The sequence below is a fragment of the Elephas maximus genome, chromosome 9 (assembly GCF_024166365.1).
Source record: "Elephas maximus indicus isolate mEleMax1 chromosome 9, mEleMax1 primary haplotype, whole genome shotgun sequence".
In the NCBI taxonomy this organism is placed as follows: domain Eukaryota; kingdom Metazoa; phylum Chordata; class Mammalia; order Proboscidea; family Elephantidae; genus Elephas; species Elephas maximus.
This window is the reverse complement of record NC_064827.1, coordinates 81,650,428-81,668,572: the sequence shown is the minus strand read 5'-3', so window position 1 is coordinate 81,668,572 and position 18,145 is coordinate 81,650,428. Positions and strand designations below refer to the sequence as shown.

The 18,145-nt window shown below is 39.8% G+C and overlaps 1 protein-coding gene across 3 annotated transcripts in view; it reads right to left on the bottom strand.

The window, feature by feature from the left end:
* The window catches only part of ABL1 (ABL proto-oncogene 1, non-receptor tyrosine kinase), a 195,798-nt gene extending 177,893 nt beyond the window's left edge, over positions 1–17,905 (bottom strand). For all 3 annotated transcript variants that reach the window (XR_007518784.1, XR_007518785.1, XM_049896982.1), the window contains exon 1: positions 16,301–17,905. Coding sequence is in view for 1 of the 3 variants with exons in the window: in XM_049896982.1 (XP_049752939.1) it covers positions 16,301–16,436 (136 nt within the window). In the remaining 2 variants the exon portion in view is untranslated. The remainder of the gene's footprint in view (positions 1–16,300) is intronic.
* Between the last annotated feature and the right edge of the window lie 240 nt (positions 17,906–18,145).

The window sequence follows — 18,145 nt, the reverse complement described above, 5'->3', positions numbered from 1 at the left end:
CTAAGAATCATGTGGGACTCTATCAAGAAGGATAACTTGTGGGTGATTGGAGTCCCAGAACAGGGATGGGGGACAGAAAACACAGAGAAAATAGTTGAAGAACTCCTGACAGAAAACTTCCCTGACATCATGAAAGACGAAAGGGTATCCATCCAAGATGCTCATCGAACCCCATTTAAGATTGATCCAAAAAGAAAAACACCAAGACACATTATCATCAAACTCGCCAAAACCAAAGATAAACAGAAAATTTTAAAAGCAGCCAGGGAGAAAAGAAAGGTTTCCTTCAAGGGAGAATCAATAAGAATAAGTTCAGACTACTCAGCAGAAACCATGCAGGCAAGAAGGGAATGGGACGACATATACAGAGCACTGAAGGAGAAAAACTGCCAGCCAAGGATCATATATCCAGCAAAACTCTCTCTGAAATATGAAGGCAAAATTAAGATATTTACAGATAAACACAAGTTTAGAGAATTTGCAAAAACCAAACTAAAGCTACAAGAAATACTAAAGGATATTGTTTGGTCAGAGAACCAATAATATCAGATACCAGCACAACACAAGGTCACAAAACAGAACGTCCTGATATCAACTCAAATAGGGAGATCACAAAAACAAACAAATTAAGATTAATTAAAAAAAAAAAATACACATAACAGGGAATCATGGAGGTCAATAGGTAAAAGATCACAATAATCAAAAAGAGGGACTAAATACAGGAGGCATTGAACTGCCATATGGAGAGTGATACAAGGCGATATAGAACAATACAAGTTAGATTTTTACTTAGAAAAATAGGGGTAAATAATAAGGTAACCACAAAAAGGTATAACAACTCCATAACTCAAGATAAAAGCCAAGAAAAACATAACGACTCAAGTAACATAAAGTCAAACACTATGAAAATGAGGATCTCACAATTTACTAAGAAAAACGTCTCAGCACAAAAAAGTATGTGGAAAAATGAAATTGTCAACAACACACATAAAAAGGCATCAAAATGACAGCACTAAAAACTTATTTCTCTATAATTACGCTGAATGTAAATGGACTAAATGCACCAATAAAGAGACAGAGAGTCACGGACTGGATAAAGAAACACGATCCATCTATATGCTGCCTACAAGAGACACACCTTAGACTTAGAGACACAAACAAACTAAAACTCAAAGGATGGAAAAAAATATATCAAGCAAAAAAGAAGAGGAGTAGCAATATTAATTTCTGACAAAATAGACTTTAGACTTAAATCCACCACAAAGGATAAAGAAGGACACTATATAATGATAAAAGGGACAATTGATCAGGAACACATAACCATATTAAATATTTATGCACCCAATGACAGGGCTGCAAGATACATAAATCAAATTTTAACAGAATTGAAAAGTGAGATAGACACCTCCACAATTATAGTAGGAGACTTCAACACACCACTTTCAGAGAAGGACAGGACATCCAGTAAGAAGCTCAATAGAGACACACAAGACCTACTTACAACAATCAACCAACTTGACCTCATTGACTTATACAGAACTCTCCACCCAACTGCTGCAAAGTATACTTTTTTTTCTAGCACACATGGAACATTCTCTAGAATAGACCACATATTAGGTCATAAAACAAACCTTTGCAGAGTCCAAAACATCGAAATATTACAAAGCATCTTCTCAGACCACAAGGCAATAAAACTAGAAATCAATAACAGAAAAACTAGGGAAAAGAAATCAAATACTTGGAAACTGAACAATACCCTCCTGAAAAAAGACTGGGTTATAGAAGACATCAAGGAGGGAATAAGGAAATTCATAGAAAGCAACGAGAATGAAAATACTTCCTATCAAAACCTCTGGGACACAGCAAAAGCAGTGCTCAGAGGCCAATTTATATCAATAAATGCACACATACAAAAAAGAAGAAAGAGCCAAAATCAGAGAATTGTCCCTACAACTTGAACAAATAGAAAGTGAGCAACAAAAGAATCCATCAGGCACCAGAAGAAAACAAATAATAAAAATTAGAGCTGAACTAAATGAATTAGAGAACAGAAAAACAATTGAAAGAATTAACAAAGCCAAAAGCTGGTTCTTTGAAAAAATTAACAAAATTGATAAACCATTGGCTAAACTGACTAAAGAAATATAGGAAAGGAAACAAATAACCCAAATAAGAAACGAGAAAGACCACATCACAACAGAACCAAATGAAATTCAAAGAATCATTTCAGATTACTATGAAAAATTGTACTCTAACAAATTTGAAAACCTAGAAGAAATGGATGAATTCCTGGAAAAACACTACCTACCTAAACTAACACATTCAGAAGTGGAACAACTAAATAGACCCATAACAAAAAAAAGAGATTGAAACAGTAATCAAAAAACTCCCAACAAAAAAAAAGCCCTGGCCCGGACGGCTTCACTGCAGAGTTCTACCAAACTTTCAGAGAAGAGTTAACACCACTACTACTGAAGGTATTTCAAAGCATAGAAAATGACGGAATACTACCCAACTCATTCTATGAAGCCACCATCTCCCTGATACCAAAACCAGGTAAAGACATTACAAAAAAAGAAAATTATAGACCTATATCCCTCATGAACATTGATGCAAAAATCCTCAACAAAATTCTAGCCAATAGAATCCAACAACACATCAAAAAAATAATTCACCATGATCAAGTGGGATTTATACCAGGTATGCAAGGCTGGTTTAATATCAGAAAAACCATTAATGTAATCCATCACATAAATACAACAAAAGACAAAAACCACATGATCTTATCGATTGATGCAGAAAAGGCATTTGACAAAGTCCAACACCCATTTATGATAAAAACTCTTACCAAGATAGGAATTGAAGGAAAATTCCTCAACATAATAAAGGGCATCTATGCAAAGCCAACAGCCAATATCACCCTAAATGGAGAGAACCTGAGAGCATTTCCCTTGAGAACGGGAACCAGACAAGGATGCCCTTTATCACCGCTCTTATTCAACATCGTGCTAGAAGTCCTAGCCAGGGCAATTAGGCTAGACAAAGAAATAAAAGGTATCCGGATTGGCAAGGAGGAAGTAAAGTTATCACTATTTGCAGATGACATGATCTTATACACTGAAAACCCTAAGGAATCCTCCAGAAAACTACTGAAACTAATAGAAGAGTTTGGAAGAGTCTCAGGTTATAAAATAAACATACAAAAATCACTTGGATTCCTCTACATCAACAAAAAGAACACCGAAGAGGAAATAACCAAATCAATACCATTCACAGTAGCCCCCAAGAAGATAAAATACTTAGGAATAAATCTTACCAAGGATGTAAAAGACCTATACAATGAAAACTACAAAGCTCTACTACAAGAAATTCAAAAGGACATACTTCAGTGGAAAAACATACCTTGCTCATGGATAGGAAGACTTAACATAGTAAAAATGTCTATTCTACCAAAAGCCATCTATACATATAACGCACTTTCGATCCAAATTCCAATGTCACATTTTAAGGGGATAGAGAAACAAATCACCAATTCCATATGGAAGGGAAAGCAGCCCCGGATAAGCAAAGCATTACTGAAAAAGAAGAAAGTGGGAGGCCTCACTCTACCTGATTTCAGAAGCTATTACACAGCCACAGTAGTCAAAACAGCCTGGTACTGGTACAACAACAGGCACATAGACCAATGGAACAGAATTGAGAACCCAGATATAAATCCATGCACGTATGAGCAGCTGATATTTGACAAAGGACCAGTGTCAGTTAATTGGGGAAAAGACAGTCTTTTTAACAAATGGTGCTGGCATAACTGGATATCCATTTGCAAAAAAATGAAACAGGACCCATACCTCACACCATGTACAAAAACTAACTCCAAGTGGATCAAAGACCTAAACATAAAGACTAAAACGTTAAAGATCATGGAAGAAAAAATAGGGACAACCCTAGGACCCCTAATACAAGGCATGAACAGAATACAAAACATTACCAAAAATGATGAAGAGAAACCCGATAACTGGGAGCTCCTAAAAATCAAACACCTATGCTTATCTAAAGACTTCACCAAAAGAGTAAAAAGACCACCTACAGACTGGGAAAGAATTTTCAGCTATGACATCTCCGACCAGCACCTGATCTCTAAAATCTACATGATTCTGTCAAAACTCAACCACAAAAAGACAAACAACCCAATCAAGAAGTGGGCAAAGGATATGAACACACATTTCACTAAAGAAGATATTCAGGCAGCTAACAGATACATGAGAAAATGCTCTCGATCATTAGCCATTAGAGAAATGCAAATTAAAACTACGATGAGATTCCATCTCACACCAACAAGGCTGGCATTAATCCAAAAAACACAAAATAATAAATGTTGGAGAGGCTGCGGAGAGATTAGAACTCTTATACACTGCTGGTGGGAATGTAAAATGGTACACCACTTTGGAAATCTATCTGGCATTATCTTAAACAGTTAGAAATAGAACTACCATACAACCCAGAAATCCTACTCCTTGGAATATACCCTAGAGATACAAGAGCCTTCACACAAACAGATATATGCACACCCATGTTTATTGCAGCCCTGTTTACAATAGCAAAAAGCTGGAAGCAACCAAGGTGTCCATCAACGAATGAATGGGTAAATAAATTGTGGTATATTCACACAATGGAATACTACGCATCGATAAAGAACAGTGACGAATCTGTGAAACATTTCATAACATGGAGGAACCTGGAAGGCATTATGCTGAGCGAAATTAGTCAGAGGCAAAAGGACAAATATTGTATAAGACCACTATTATAAGATCTTGAGAAATAGTAAAAACTGAGAAGAACACATACTTCTGTGGTTATGAAGGGGAGAGGGAGGGAGGGAGAGGGTTTTTTATTGATTAATCAGTAGATAAGAACTGCTTTAGGTGAAGCGAAAGACAACACTCAATACATGGAAGGTCAACTCAATTGGACTGGACTAAAAGCAAAGAAGTTTCCGCGATAAAATGAATGCTTCAAAGGTCAGCGGAGCAAGGGCGGGGGTCTGGGGACCATGGTTTGAGGGGACTTCTAAGTCAATTGGCAAAATAATTCTATTATGAAAACATGCTGCATCCCACTTTGAAATGTGGCGTCTGGGGTCTTAAATGCTAACAAGCGGCCATCTAAGATGCATCAATTGGTCTCAACCCACCTGGAGCAAAGCAAAATGAAGAACATCAAGGTCACACGACAACTAAGAGCCCAAGAGACAGAAAAGGCCACACGAACCAGAGACCTACCTCATCCTGAGACCAGAAGAACTAGTTGGTGCCCGGCCACAATCGATGACTGCCCTGACAGGGAGCACAACAGAGAACTCCTGAGGGAGCAGGAGATCAGTGGGATGCAGACCCCAAATTCTCATAAAAAGACCATACTTAATGGTCTGACTGAGACTAGAGGAATCCCGGCGGTCATGGTCCCCAGACCTTCTGTTGGCACAGGACAGGAACCATCCCCGAAGACAACTCATCAGACATGAAAGGGACTGGTCAGCGGGTGGGAGAGAGATGCTGATGAAGAGTGAGCTAATTATATCAGGTGGACACTTGAGATTGTGTTGGCATCTCTTGTCTGGAGGAGGGATGGGAGGATAGAGAGAGAGGGAAGCTGGCAAAATTGTCACGAAAGGAGAGACTGAAAGGGCTGGCTCAATACGGGGAGAGCAAGTGGGAGTACGGAGTAAGATGTGATGTAAACTTATATGTGACAGACTGATTGGATTCATAAACATTCACTTGAAGCTTAATAAAAGTTAATAAAAAAAATATCAAGACACATTTAGTTTAACTGACAATGACAAGATCATGAATGAGTTAATGCTAAGGAAGATACTAACACAGGTCATCTGTCAAATTCCAACCAAAGTAATGGAGAGAGAGGTACAAAGGCAGCTTATTACTAAAAAACAGTACAAGCAATACACTTTCTGCTAGATTGAAAGGCTCATGTATCACAAAAAAGATACATCTCTCTGAGAGAAAAAAATTTCCTTGCATTGTATTCGGTGAACAACAGATTTTGTTTTGAATTAGGGTGTCCATGCTCAGCCACGCCATCTACCTCATTCCAACAACAACCTCAAATGTGCTTCTCAAGAAAAACAAACCCTCCAGGTGTGCTAATAATGTTCAATTCTTAGTTTTCAGCTTTTCCTTGCTGGAAAAAATATTGGAAAAATCGTTATATAATATATTAGAACTGATTAGACTAGTACCTGGAATATAGTAAACGCTCAATAAATGTTTTCTATTCATCGACGGCAGTGGGTTTATTATTATTGGAGCCCTGGTGGCACAGTGGTTAAAGAGCTCGACTGCTAGCCAAAAGGTCGGCAGTTCAAAGCCACCAGCGGCTCCTTTGAAGAATGTGGCAGTCTGTTTCTGTAGAGATTTACAGCCTTGAAAATCCTGTGGAGTTGCTATGAGTCAGGATCAACTTGACGGCAGTTTGGTTTTTTAGTTTATTATTAGTCTAGGTAAGGAAAGGCAACTGAAATACAAATGCTATCATATGGCATTTCTTTCCCCCTTAGGCAATGTGGAAACCCTGGTGGTGTACTAGTTAAGTGCTACAGCTGTTAACCAAAAAGGTCAGCAGTTGAAATCCACCAGGTACTCCTTGGAAACTATGGGGCAGTTCTACCCTGTCCTATAGGGTCGCTATCAGTTGGAATCAACTCAAAGGCAGCGGGTTTGGGGTTTTGGCAATGTTTTGATTCTTTCTTAGCAGGCTATGAGGTTCTTTGCATTGGGACCTCTTTTTTAGGTGTTTCCTTCTAAATAGATCAGTATTCCTCTACAAAGACCACTGTACTTGAAACAGAGGCTGTTTTAACACTAAAGCAAAGAAGGTGAGCAGTGGTCAAAAGCAAGCTTCAAGACCCTGGAATTGAGTTGAGCCCCATAAAAGATGCTTCAATCAGAGTTTCTGACCAGTCTTTGCCCCTTAAGCAGCAAGAACCAGCAGGCTTTACAATCCTACCCATTGCTTCCCCACAATGCAGCCTGGAACAATCATAAAGGCTCCTTAAACCAGAGGTCCCATGTTTCAAACATGATCAGGAGCTCAGTGGCATTAGCATGAGATACCAATTCCAGGAAGAAGCCAAGCAGTAGGAGCCGCTGGAAGGCTGGGACTGGCTGACCCTGTCAGTCTATGACAAGATGAAAAGCAAACTGGTGGCAGCAGCCAGGCCTCCCCATCATCCCAGGAATTGGGTTTTGAAGCAATACAAATAACAGTATCTCTAACAAAGTGTTGTTATCACAAGGCAGTTCCAACAATATATCTTGTGGATATGATTAGTACACTGTGACAAAAAGCTAGGACATCTTCATAATATAGGATTTTGTCAATTTCCCAAAACAGACAAGTGTGAAAGCATTATCCAAACTAGTGAGAGCTAAACAAATATAATGAATTATATAATTTGTCCATGGAATCTGCCATTTTTCTTACTAAAATATGGAGAGGGGAAAAAACTGATGAGGTTAAAATGTATTACTTTTTCTGTTAGAACGCTGGTGACTGACTACAAGAAATAGTAAACCCAACTCAAAAAAAAAAAAAATAATAAGATGGCTTAAACAGTAAGGAACTTTATTTTGTCACATAATTTCAAAGTCCAGAGGTGAGGCAGATTCTGTGGCTTCATACCGTGTTCACTCCCGACTCCCTTCCACAGTGACTCAGCTCCATCCTGAGGCCAGCTGTGCTCATGGGTTTATGCTGGCTACCAACAGAAAAGAGCACTTCATCCTCTCCTATCCACTCCAGTGGAAAGGTGGGACAGAAGCAAGGAGGGAACCCTCACTGCCAACACCACGGAATAGAAGTCCTTGCCTTGAGCCTGTCTCAGTTAATTTAGGGTGCATGCCCACTTTGCACCAAAAACAATCCTCAGGGTAGAGGGATTATTATGATTGGCTTCTCCCAGTGATGCACAATTATGTCTGTCCAGAATCACTTGGGGAGTTAACCACCACACATACATACAACTGGGTGTCAGGTCTTATCCCAGACCAATTAATTTCCGGGTGGAAACTGGACCCAAGTATTTTTAAGCTCTTGAGGAGATTCTAATGTATAGTCAGGGCTGAAAACCACCTAATCAGGACCCCACTCGAGAGTTTGGGATGGGACAGTTCCCGGTGACAGATGTTAGGAAGGCAACCAACTAGGCCTTCCTCAGCCAACTGTTTAAATAAATACCTGCCACATCTCACCTGGAGAAATGGTCCACAGAAAGATAAATACATATGGGCTCTATGTCCGTTTAGCTAAAATTTTAAAAGTGCTCAACCTTACTCATAAGAGAGCCACTAATTAAAACTGTATCAAAGTACTAGTTCTTAACTTACCAGACTGGTGAAAGTCCCAAAATCTCACAACACACTCTTGGCTAGGCTTTGAGCATATAGGTACTTCCCAGCATTACTAGTGGTGGGAATGAAAACTAGAACAACCCTTGTGGAACAAATTTGGGAATACGTTGGGAATTATAAATGCATTTACCCTTTAGCCCAGCAACTCCGCTTTTAGGAATCTCTCCGACAGATACACCTACCCAAGTATGAAATGACAAATATAAGGTTATTCTTGCAGTATTGTTTGTAATAGCTAAAGAGTGGAAACAATCCAAGTGTTCAGCAATAGGGACTGGGTGAAAAACCAATGGTACTTTCACACAGTGGAATACTATGCAGCTGTAAAAAAAAAAAAAAAGGAAGATATCTATATTGATAAGAAGAGATTCTGAGAATATATTAAGCGGGGAAACAAAAACAGAATAAGTTACGGAACAGTATATATTGTAGGTGATCCCATGTGTATCAGAGTAGAACTGTGCTCCATAGGGTTTTCAATGTCTCATTTTTCAGAAGTACATTACCAGGCCTTTCCTCTGGATGAACTCGAACATCCAATCTTTCACGCAGCAGCCAAGCACACGAACCACCTGCACCACCCAGAGACTCCAATGGTGGTTACAGGGGATTTACATTTTGTGATCATTCATCAAGCTGTACACTTACAGTTTGTGTCCCTTTCTATACGCATATTACACTTAATTTTTTTAAGACTATTTAAAAACATACACAAGTATACTCATTGGGGAAAGAACCCCAGGACAACGCTAGATAAACAGTCCTAGGATCCATAAGGAAAGAGGAAATCACTTAATTGAAAACTCTTCTATTCCTTGTAAGCAGATTAAAAAAATTCCACTTTCTTATTTAATCTATGTAATATAATTCTTATTAAACGAGGTTTTTTTTTTTTTTTTTTTTTAATTGAGGGCCTATTTCTTCAGCAGTGAGCTGAGATAATAGAAAATGAGGTGGATTCTGCCTTCAAAAGCTTACAGTTTACCTGGGGACTCAACTCACATAAAACTATTAGGAAATAACCTCAAGACAGTGTATGATTAAGGTTTTGTTTGTATGGCTGAGGCTTTATAAGAGCAGAATTTATAGAAAATTAATGAGGACCAGAAATGTTAAATATGATTTCAGGAAGGAGGAGGGACTCAAGCAGGTGACACGACTCAAGAGTTTTGAAGGATGGGTAGATTCTGAATACACAACGCAGAAATGAGCAAGGCGAGGGGTCAGGGAACTACACAAGAATAAGCACGAAGGCCTTCCTTTTACTGAAGCCAATCTTCTAAGTAGCAATTTTAATCTTTTCCCCCCTAGACTCAGATAATGTGACTGACATACTCCTATGGGTGTAATTCTCAGCTCAATATTGTTAATTCATCCCTTTCTCTTCCCCTCAAAAAGGCATCTATTTGCAACACACTTCACAACACACTAGTGTATATTACACAAAGACCGGAAGCACACCAATAAAAAATGATTTCATGTTGTCTCCAATTTCTACTACTTCCTTTGATGTTTCATTTAAATAAGAGGAAAGGTCTTCTTGGTTAAATCATTTTTGATCATTCTTCTTTACCTACCCCACTGCTAAAATTTCTGTTTTCTTCTATACTATAAGCATGGTTCTTAAAATGGACAATAAGGTTTCATGAAAGGTAAGAAGATCATACAAATGTATGCAAATGTGCGCAATTTTGCTTTTTCACAGTTTGTGTGCCACAACCCAATGGACTGGATGGATGGGTTGTGTAACAAAAATGGATGGATATAACCTTCTCAAACAATCTCTTTAAAAATTTGATTGAATTAACTTTAATGCCTATAAGACTCATAGTAGCCCTTTCTCCCACCTCCTAATCTATATGGATGTTTAGTATAATTTAACACTGATGGGAATTACATGGCTGATCTATCAAGTTCCTGTTATTACCTTGAATAAAGCTTTGAGAACGGTAAAGTACTGTTGAACTAATAGTAAACCATTTCTTAAAATCATTTTTCAGTTAAGCTCATAACAAAACAGTGGATACAAATAAATAAACAGTACCTTGAAGGATATAGACGGACCAACTCAAAATTAGAAAGTATACAATTTGTTTTTTTTTTCTTTTTTAAGTTTTGGCTTTTTTTTAAACATTAACTAAAAAGTCACTACAAAACTTAAAATTGAAATCATTTAATATTTAAGACATTCACTGCCAAGAAAAGGGGAAAATTTCTGTGCAAATTTTTCTTTTTTAAATCTGTACCTTCTTAATTTGGTGGAAAGACAATAATAATTCACAGAGAAACAGGATTTGAAACTTAAAGATGAGCTAAAATAATTCTCATGCAGAATTTGAATGCCATTCCCACCCCCCCAAAAAAAAGGATTCAAACTAATTTTATATAAAAATACAAAGTCTTAACTTCATAAGCTACTAGATGTTACCTTAGGTATATGAAAAACACATAGACAGAGACTTCTCCCTTGGCAATCTCATCCATTTGCACAACTTTAAATTACCATCTAACCTGATGACTCGTCATTTCTCTCTCTACCCTGGACTGCTTCCCTGAATTCAAGCTTATAGACCCAAGTATTTATTTAACATCTTCACTCAGATGCCTAATTGGTATCTCAAAGGCAGCGTGACCAAAAAGAATCTCCAGATTTTCATCTCCTCCCCACCCCCTCAAAAAACTCCACTCCCCTACTCTACATTTTGAGTCAAAGACAATTCGATTCTTCCAGTTAGCCAGTCCAAACACCTTGGAGTCACCCTTGACATCTCTCACATCTAATCCAAGAGTAAATCCAGTCAGCTTTACCTTCAAATATTTACAGAATCTGATCCCTTCACCCACTGCCCCCACCCTGGTCCGAGCCATCATCGTTCTCATCTGGATTGCTACAATCAACCCCTAAATGGACTCCCTGTTTCATTCCTTGGTCTCCTTCAGAACACAGCACCCAAAGAAATTTTATTAAACCAAAAATCAGGCCCATTACTCCTCTCTCAAAACCTTCCAAATGCTTCCCATTCCACACGAGTAAAAGTTAAAATCCTTGAATCGGCCAACAGGGCCACACTATTCTCCAGCCATTCTCTCCACCCACCCCATTTTATCTCCTACAACTCTCCTTTTGCTCTGTTCCTTGAACATGGTAAGCAAGCTTTGCCTCAGGACCTTTGCACCCTAATCCTCTCTGCCTGAAATGCTTTTACCCCATATGTCCACACAGCTTGCTCCCTCGCCAATTTTCACTAAGATTGCATGACTGTCACTAGTTAAAATATAAATAATTCAATTTTAAATCTTGAATTTGGGAAGTACCATCAGGTAACACATTACCATATTTGCCTGTCTAAAACCAATGCCAAACTAATGTTTCAGGACTTTACTCAAATGCCACTTTCTCAGTGGGGGCATTCTCTACCCTCCTTAACTAAAATTACACTTTTCCCCATGAGTCAGAATCAACTTGAGGGCAACTAACAACAACCAACATTCCCCATCCTCTATGTTATTTTTCTCCTTAGCACTTACTACCATCCAACATACTCTATATTTTATTTAGCTTATTTATAGTCTACTCCCACTATATGTTCTGGAAGGGAAGGGATATTTTTTTGTTCACTAACCTATCACCAAGACTACCTAGCACATAGTGTATGCTCAATAAATATTTGTTGAAGAATGAAGGAAATACTAAGGCTTACTAATGAATGCTTTCAATCTTGTTTTACCAACTCTTCTCAACGTGAATTTTTTTAGTCAAGGCACGGAAATTTGAAAGGAACATATGGTGCATGAAATAATATCATGGTTTCCATTTTTTTTCCTGGGTGTATGACCAGCCCTTTTGACCTTCAATGATCGTGGCAAAAAGATGCCATCTGTCCACACCACCACCAACAAAACAAAACAAAACAATATTATCCTTGGCTTCCAGATTCAACACTGTTTTTGGTTGCAAGTTTTTGAATTCCACCTGCATGGATATTAACCAACTCTATTCAAGCCCTGGTGGTTCATGGTTAAGAGCTCAGCTGCTAACCAAAAGATGAGCAGTGAACAGGAACTAACTTGACGGTAAGGGGTAATCACCATTAACCAACTCTAAACAGCCTATGAAAGATCAAGGGTAGTTTGTAACACAAAATAAGACTGTATTCCCCTAGAAAAAGAATATCCAGGGTCCAAAGGAACTGAACTTCAATAAAACATGACTTAGGCAAATTCTTTAAATAAGTGCTTCAAAGAAGTGATTACCTGATTGGGCTCTCATTGATTCATTTTTTTAAATCTTCATATATTTTGTATTATGAAAATAATACCTGTTTGTTATAAAAAGAAACTTGGAACATCACAAATGCAAAGAAGAAAGTCGAAGTCTTCTCCTAGCCCACGAAAATGCCAATTTCCTGGAGATAACTATTTAGGTCTGAATCCTTCCATACTTTTTTTCACACATACACAACTAAATACATATTTTTTGTATTACACAAATAGGGTCATATCATACATAACCCCCAAATTGGTTTTCTCCACTTACCACAGCACCGATATCTTTTGGTGTTAGTGCCTTACAGTATGCCTGCAATAAATACCCTTCTTGGTGGACTTCCTATAGTAACTGTTCTCAATCTTTTTGATGTCAGGACCTCTTTACGTATTTGAAAATCATTGAGGACCCCAGACAGCTTTCATTTATGCAGATTATCGCTATCGATATTTACCATGTAAGAAATTACAACTGAGAAAGGGCTACATGAACTAGAAACTACATGATCCTGAGACCAGAAGAACTAGATGGTGCCTGGCTACAACCAGTGACTGCCCTGACAGGGAACACTACAGAGAACCCCTAAGGCAGCAGGAGAACAGTGGGATGCAGATCCCAAATTCTCATAAAAAGACTAGGTTTAATGGTCTAGGACTAGAAGGACCCCGGCGGTCAGGGTCCCCAAATCTTCTGTTGCCCCAGGACAGGAACCATTCCCGAAGCCAACACCTCAGACATGGAATGGACTGGACAATGGGTTGGAGAGAGATGCTAATGAGGTGTAAGATACTTGCACCATGTGGACACTTGAGACCATGTTGGCATCTCCTGTCTGGAGGGGAGATGGGGGGGTAGAGGGGGTTAAAAACTGGAAAAATGGTCACAAAAGGAGAGACTGGAAGGAGGGAGTGGGCTGACTCATTAGGGGGAGAGTAAATGGGAGTATGTAGTAAGGTGTATACACAAGTTTCTATGTGACAGACTGACTTGATTTGTAAACTTTCACTTAAAGCACAATAAAAATTATTTAAAAAAAATTAAAACTGAAATTAAAAAAAATATTTATTCATTTAAAAATAAAAATAGTATCTTAATGGCAAATTACTTTTTCTTATAAGTAGCCCTTTCGAATAATTTTAAATATTCTTCTTTGATTCTACACCAAAACCTGGTAAGTGGTAGTTTCTTAAAGTTGGTTACAATGCAATGAACTTTTTGTTTTGTTTCATTAAAATCTATTGGTCTATTTTGAACTTTGAGTAAATCTTTTGCTGGTGTGTGATTTTAAATATTATGCATTGGTCATTCATAAAATATTAGTTCACTGAGGTGTGTAGATTTTCCAAATGATACATTAAATTACAAAACCAAACCCACTGCCATTGAGCCAATTCTGACTCATAGCGACCCTTGAGCACACAGTAGAAGTGTCCCACAGGGTTTCCAAGGCTGTAAATCTTTACAGAAGCAAACTGCCACATCTTTCTCCGTGGAAGCAGCTGGTGGGTTCGAACTGCCAACCTTTCAGTTAGCAGCTCAGTGCTTTAACCACTGAACCACCGGGGCTCCTTACATTTCATTATAAGATATCAAAATATTATATTTGTAAATATTACCACCTATCTCTGTATCCCAAATCTCTACATCACAGTAGCAGATACAAGTTTTACAAAATTCTAATTTTCCCTTGAATTTTATCACTGCCAACAAATACCATCAGTTGTTTTCTTTAAAGGGACAATCTCCATCATACATTGTTGAGAAAATATCTACCAAATACTTAAGTGTGAATAACCATGATTTGTCAGTCAATGTTTCAAGTAAAAATGCAGCTAGTTTAGCTTGCAACTCAGTCACCCCCGTGCTTTTCTTTCTTAGTATAACCACCACCATCCTTTAGTACACAGAAGTACTTCACACATACCTCCCATTTTGTCCCACAGAATACTAAACAGACATGTATTCAAGGGACAAGATTTAATAAAATTAGCAATTTTTACTGCTTCGTCAAAAACATTCTTAGGTGAAACTGACTTGTTTTTTGTTTTGTTTTGTTTGTTTTAAACAGTGGGTACATGGCATTAAGAATATAATGGCTATTTTTAGTACAGTTAGGTGCCCCTGTTTTGATTCATGCTAAGGTGCCTACATAAGTTTTGCACCATTAGCGCACACATCAGCACAGTGAAAGGGGCAAATACATCCTAGTATTGTATTAATACAAAAAGAGTTTAACGTCTTGATTGCCTGAAAGGGCATCAGGGACATCTAGGCACTATGCCATTCTATACTTGGTTAGTTTCCTAGAAGTGAGATTACTGGGTCACTGGTATGTGCATTTTAAATTCTGATAAATTCTGCCAAAGCTCTCCAAAATGTCTGTACCAATTTCTACTACTTAAGATTGCATGACCATGATTAATTAAAAAGTAAAGAATTCCATTTTTAAATCCTGACTTTAAGAAGCACCATAAGGTAATGGATTACCCTATTTGCATATCTAAAACCAATGTTAAAATATAACTAATGTTTCAAGGCAAAGTAAAATCCAACTACCCAGATTTAGTTAGATGAGGTGAATACCCGTCTGTAAAAAATTTAGTTAGATGAGGTGAATACCTGTCAACTACAAGTTCACTGAGCAGAGGCCTTTGTTTACTTGCATCATCCATTGTTAAGAAGTATTTGTGACAGAATTTCAAAGTACGTGTCACCTGCACATATCTTATATTTGCTTACAGGACTGGTGGGCTCAATGGATATTTAACATAAAACGCACAATACAAAAACAGCAGGCTGCAACAGCACTGGCCTCTGTTACAGACGTCAGTTTAAACCAACCCTTAGCTTTAATTTCACACAGAATTACTGGAAGCGAATGGTATAATTTGTACTGTCGGCATTATGTTCACAAAAACGTGAAATACAAACTATTTTGCCCAAAAAGTCATTCCCAACAGAGAGGGAGGAGGATGAACGCTCATTCAATGGGGAAAGGTTTATTCCTTCCGCTAAGGCAAAATAACTAGACGCTGTGTATTCTCAGTTCACAAGGAATGCTGCTTCCCCACTTGATTTTTCCCACATAGCTCCAAAGTGAGCTACTTACGACTGAAAAGGTCAAGGATATTAGTGTCAACTAGGTTTTACAATTCTTAAGCTTTTGGGGAGCACAAGCCACTTTGAAATATGATAAAAAGCTCTCTGTAGATAAAAGCACAGACAGCCCAGACATGTGTATGCACCTCAGGTGAAGAGCCCATGCCCTAGATTAGAGCAGAATCATAAAACTATGGTTCCTAAGAAACCACCGAAGTCCAACCCTCAGGAAAACTGAGGCCCTGGAACCACATGGTAGGGCTTGTCCAAGGTCAACAGTGAATTGAAATCACAATCAGGAAAGGCATAAGCAATTCAAAGAGATTTTGAATAAAACCATAGCTTTTTCTTACACAAAGAAAGTTCAACCAGAAACTAAGACTACAGTAACAGAAGCTTTAAGCAGTACTGGAATGAACTAGCACGAACACTATCCAAAAGTTCCTTGATGACCTAAGCTGCAGACATAAGGAAAAACACAACTTCAGGAACCTTAAAAAGCACTCACCATGTTCCACAAAAACATTGCAGTGTGGACCCCCATGCCTCGATGATTCCTTCTTCCCTGCTCCTTTGATAAAGTGCAGGGCAGGCAAACTTGGCCTTCGTTGGTCCCCAAGAACTTTTCCAGGCTGCTGCCCCATAAAGTAATGCTAGGCACCCAGAAAAGGGTTCAAGGTCTTCCAGAACAGTCAGTAAGCTTAAAAAGAAAATGGTATATATGTGGGATTTCACATTCACCGCATCTCCACAAGTCAGTAATTGAGGTCAATCACAAAAAGACACCTTCCAAAACAAGAGTGAAGCACAGTTCTTAGGTTGACTCTTGTAAACAGGAGTTCCAATAATTTTTGCGGTTAATCAATTTGAAGTAATGGAATTGTAATGTTACCCAAAAGTTTGACTTTAAGTGTCCTTTACTGACTGAATATCAACGTCTTTCTTTTCAAGAGGAAAAACTTAAAAATATTCACAGGGAATGTTGTAAAGGGTCAACAATACTAAAGTCATTTGAACTCCCACATGTAAAGGAAACGTTGATCTTCTTTAGATGCTCCTCCAGAACTTTTCCTGTGCAAGTCACCCACCCCCTATCTTAGTTTCTTCATCGTCCAACAAATTTCCTGCCGAACTGGCTGCTGCTCCCGCTTCTCTACCCTTCTGTCCGGAAAAGGACACGGATCACCCAGATTTCAGCGAGAGCTTGCCCTTCACTCTGTCGAGAAGGAATGCATTGCCAGCAACTTTTAAGTTCGCTTTTTAAAAGGCCTGTGAAACCAGTCCAGACTTTTCCTTTGCATTAAAGTTTTTGGCTGGGCTGAGACCGAGGGGGCCGTAGGTGACATTGGAAGTCAGGGCATTAGAGGCTTGCAGGAGCAACCTGGGGGGAAGGAGAGGTCACTTGACAGCAGAGAGGGAATCTGAATCTGGGGGGAACTCCACGGCCAAACCTGGAACCGGGAATGGGAGCAAGAGGCGGCTTGGGAGTAAGGAAGCTGCCGGGTCGGGGCACCGGCGGTTTACTCCGGGGCGATGCTCCTCCACCTCTCAGTAAACGGGGTGTTTCAGGTCTGGGGGGGAGCAGAGGCCACCCCCAGTACCCGAGAAGCCCGGACGGGCTGTATGGGACTAAGTACCCTCGCGGCCCCGAAGTCGGAAGCCGGTGTAGGGGCTAAGGAGGCCCGGCCGCCTCAGCTGCCCCGAGCCTAGGGGGCTCAGCCCGAGACACCCCCTCCCTCGGCCCCGGACGTTGCCACGGCTGCCGCCGCCACCAGGCAGTCACATCCCCCGAGTTCGGCCGCGGAACCCAGCCTCCCCCCGCCGGGAGGGGCTGTAGACAACGGAGGGGCTCCTCAGCTGCAGGACCCGGGAACCGGCTCCGGCTCCAGCGCTGCTCAGGGAAAGACATCGACCCCCGCGGCCGCCATGATGGATTACGAGCAGCTTCACAACGAGGCCAGGCTCCACCCCTGTCCCCGCCCCCTAGGGCTTCCGGAGCGCGCCTCTCAAAGACCGGGATGCCCCTGGACCAGCTTTCGAGGGACGCCGCCGCACTTTCCGGCTCTGGTCTCGCTGCCTGCGAGAATCTGGACCAACACAACCTCTTAGAAGTGGTTTATTCTGAGGGGCAAGGTGAGTAGTAAGGAAGCACCCGCCTCCTTTGTACTGCCATTGGTTCCCGAGAATCGGGGTCAGGCCTCTCTCCTCCATCCCATTGGCCAGAGGTGCAATGGTGCTAGAGCTCCCAACCAACCACTTTCGATGTATTCCGCAGGGCAGGCCGGGAGTTGTGGTTCTGCGAAGCCCGCTCTTGTTGGCCGGCACCCGGTACTTCTTGCCCTTTGCTCTCAAC